Source organism: Nestor notabilis, unplaced genomic scaffold (genome assembly GCF_000696875.1).
Source record: "Nestor notabilis isolate BGI_N333 unplaced genomic scaffold, ASM69687v1 scaffold19131, whole genome shotgun sequence".
NCBI lineage: Eukaryota > Metazoa > Chordata > Aves > Psittaciformes > Psittacidae > Nestor > Nestor notabilis.
Genome location: NW_009915368.1, coordinates 1 through 3,888, shown reverse-complemented (window position 1 = coordinate 3,888; position 3,888 = coordinate 1). Strand labels below are relative to the sequence as shown.

General features: G+C 40.9%; 1 protein-coding gene across 1 annotated transcript in view; it reads right to left on the bottom strand.

Moving 5' to 3' along the window:
- KCTD9 (potassium channel tetramerization domain containing 9) overlaps window positions 1-2,972 on the bottom strand; it is a gene marked incomplete at its 5' end in the record, with an annotated part of 5,526 nt that extends 2,554 nt beyond the window's left edge. Inside the window, 6 exon segments of the mRNA XM_010024112.1 lie at window positions 491-619; window positions 1,217-1,275; window positions 1,717-1,813; window positions 1,983-2,026; window positions 2,659-2,780; window positions 2,926-2,972. Coding sequence (XP_010022414.1) covers window positions 491-619; window positions 1,217-1,275; window positions 1,717-1,813; window positions 1,983-2,026; window positions 2,659-2,780; window positions 2,926-2,972 — 498 coding nt within the window.
- Window positions 2,973-3,888: the final 916 nt, after the last annotated feature.

The following is a 3,888-nucleotide window of genomic DNA, read 5'->3' as shown; positions in this document are numbered from 1 at the left end:
TTTCCCTACTCGTAACACCTTCTACACGTTTTACCTACACTAATGAAGAGGAATAAACAGATCACTTGACGTTTAAGGAGTCTTGAAGAAATGCATAAACCAATCAAACTGACAACCAATACGTTACATTAGATGGAACTGGACAGAGGAAAAGTGAGCTTGCTTGCAGCAGAAAGGAAAAAATAACTCACAAAGGATGTTTCCAATACCAGTATTAGGTTAAAGACATCAAATCCAGAATTACAGCCAGATATAAATCCATTAGGGAGAATTTGTTGTGTTCTCAAGAGAAATCAGTTTAAACAGTCAATCATCTTCATTAAACCAAGCATGAGGAATTGCAATGCTTGAGAATAAATTCACCAAAGAAAAATCCCAAACATTTAGATGAGCATACAAAAGTCCCACTCATTTTACCACCCTTACCTGAGGGCAAAGTTTAACTTCCAAAGAGTAATACTTTAGGAGATGTCATACAGGTAATACCTACCTAGCAAATTAATGCCATCATTTACAATGAGCTGTCCGTGACGCAAATAGTTCAAAATTGGCTCAAAATACTCTGGACTGCGGTCAATTAGGAATGCTCCTCTATGATCTTGCTTATTTCCCCAAGCATCTGTTTCCACAACATATATATAATTAAATTTGATGTAGTAATAGAAGAGCATTTGCTTCAGTTTCAGAATTTTATTACCAAAGGGGACTGGATTATGAAACATTCCACTTGAAAGGGTGTTTCTTAGAGAACAGGAAGGAAAAGAGGAGTGTGAGGGGGCAAATCATCTTAAAATGAGCTTGTTCCTCCTGCTATAAAGAACTAAAATGTTTTATCAATCACGTACATACGAATTTTTGCTCAAATCAAAGCAGAATTAGGATTTTAGTCTGTCCCCATTTCCTAAAGGCTCTTGTGCAGCGTTTGCTTATTGATTTCGTTGACAAAATTGAGCAAGATGCAACAATAAGATGAAAACTTAAAATCAAAGACCCCGAAATATTACCTATGGATGGAAGTTGTATTTTCAGTTTGGGAGATAAGCATTACATGGGCAATGGAGAAATAATTATTTAAAAAAGATTATACGTTCTGCTATGATACTTCAATATACTGTTGACAATTGAAATCATGAACAAGAGTCTCAACTTGATAGTGCTTTTTGCCTACTTTGCTAATTTGTTACTTAAAAAGTAAAGCTTATTTCAATGTACTAACCTTTATCTTTAAACATGTGGGCCAACATACTGTCAGGTTCTTTGTTAACCAAAGTGCTCCTAGAAAACAAAGGCAGCACAATTTCAGTGACTGTTCTGCTCACAAGACAAACTTGGGGCTTCTTGTGTATTTTCTGCCCTTGATGGCCTGAAGGCAATACTGGTGTGTGATACACATTCCAACAGCTACCATGCTGTCCTGAGTTAACTTCATATAGTGGGATAGCAAAATACGTTTCTGACCTGATGTATCATATTTTAAATACAAAGCACTTAGTTAACTGAAATATTCCAAGGATAAATCCAGGCCTGTTCAGGCTTTTCACCAGTTTTACTTCATATGTAAAACTAAATCCAAAAAACAGAGAAAGCGTCAGAAGACCTCCAACTCTATGCTGTTCTTAGCTCTTTTGCAAGAGCATCTGAAGCCTCAGCCACTGTTACAACCTATTCACTGAACTCAAGTCCTTTAAGAACAAACCCAACTAGTTGCAGTTTTACCGTGTAGTGGTGAAGTATCGGCCTCCAACATTGAGTGTTAACCAGTCTGTGTGGGACCCTGTCAGTCCTTCATGAGGTCTCCCATCAGTCTGAGGATCTACACGGAGGAGAAAGACACAGTAATTCTTAGAAAAATGGTGACTATTTCTGAATCCTCCATATGGTAAGAAAACACCAGAAAATAAACTTTTAGATTTACATTCAAGCAAAACAAAACCTCTTTCCATTAAACGAAAGGTTAAGAGAATAAGAATTAAGAGACTTACCAATGAATGGCTCCCCTTCACAGACAAACAGAACATCATCATCCCTGAGAGAGGAAGAGGAAAAATAAGATTGATCATGATTTCTTCTTCATCTCCTTCACAGTGGGAACCCCTCCTGATCTGCTTCAGGCAAATGATAATCAGTTGCCATTATTTAGAACTGCAGTATCTGATTTCCATCTCTATTTTGCAGGTTCCAGTGGATTATAACGTGACTGACTTCACTGGAGATGTTATCTGAATCAGCCAGGTAGGCATCATTTTAGTTTTACAGAATAGTTTCTTTTCTCCCCACTCTGGGAGTATTTATTCTACAAAGCCCACGCAATGCTGGAGTTTGTCTCCTTTTTAGAAAACCCTCATCCAAGTGCAGACTAGAACACTGGGATTTTCCTGGTACATACATCACACCACGAATCAACTCAGGGGGATGTTAAAAGGCATAAAATGCAGCTTCAATCAGTATCAAGTTCTGATTCATCAAGACAGAAATGCTTTGACGTTCAAAAGACAGTATTATTTTTCCTTGAGGCGTGAAAGCACCTTTGGGCACACTGGCTGGGAATGATACTCTCTTTTTAAGGAAAGCTGGTTCTTGATTAAGGCCAGAGGATTAATAGGCCAGTGAGTCTCTTAATCCATACCCGTGATTTGACTTCCATTGGCTAAGCCTTACCTAATCAAAGCGATATCATCAATGAGTCCACCTTTTCCATTGTAAACACTGGTCGCTTTTATTCCAAGCTTATTACTAGCCACAGACAGCAAATCTGATAAAGTCCCATACACAGCCACAACCTGTGGGAGAGAGAAGTAGCTGCAGGCTCTGTGTTCATATGGCTTCTGTCAGTTCACACTGATCACCGGGTGATCAGTAGCTTCTTACAGAGGGAGGAAGATAATGTACAGATCTTTACAATAAACAGGAAACAAACTGACCAACTTTGATGTCAGAAGCAGACCCACCTTAAAACAGGGTGACCTGCACATCTCTCACCACAAGTCAAGGTACTTGAGGTGGCAGTGAGAGAATGAGTGTTGGTACTGTATTATGATTCAGTTATTTATTCCTCTAGTCCCATTAACTGTCTTCACTCCAGAGATGTGGATGGGAAAAACTGGGGACCATGGGTAGCATTTAGTAGAATGACAGGGCCTTTTCCCATGCTGGTTGTGCCTAGAAGCATCACTATTTTCCCTTTTGAGACAATACTTCATAGGTTTTAAACACACAAAGAGAGTTTAAGCAGGATTATTTGCTGGCTCTCCAGCAGCGTGCGGATGCAGCGTGAGTTTGACATGGCAGAGGCCTGACATCCTGCAAGATAAAGACTTTCCTTAGGGTCTGACCTAGTAACTTTTGCTTGAGGAAGAATATATTGCAGCATATCAGACTGCACTCCCACCTTTACCAGACACACACAAAACCCCCAGAAACGCAGGACATCCTGCACTATCTGAAATGATCTGCTGCAAGGGCAGCAAGCAAAAGCCTGTAATAAGAAACTGAAAGTCTATTATTCAATATGCTTGTGTCATATCGTACAGTAACCAAAACCTCAGAAGCAAAGGAGGCTTTAATGCGGGCACATTATTGCACCTCGTTTGGGGGCTGGAACTAGATGATCTCAAGGTCCTTTCCGACCCAAACCGTTCTGGGATTCTATAAGGAACCCTGGTAATGGAATGGGAGCTGAGCGGTCCGCGCAGTGCACGGTAACACGTTACACAGGGAAAATAAGTCCGTTTTCCTTCTGCTTCCAATAGAGACATTTCGGGGAGGGTCACAGTTCCCGATCGCTTCCCACCGTTCCCCAGGACGGGCGTGGCGGGACCTGCACCAGCAACGTGACAGCGACCCGGCGCTGGTTTAACCGCGGCTCCCGGCGTGCGGCGGTGCCCGATC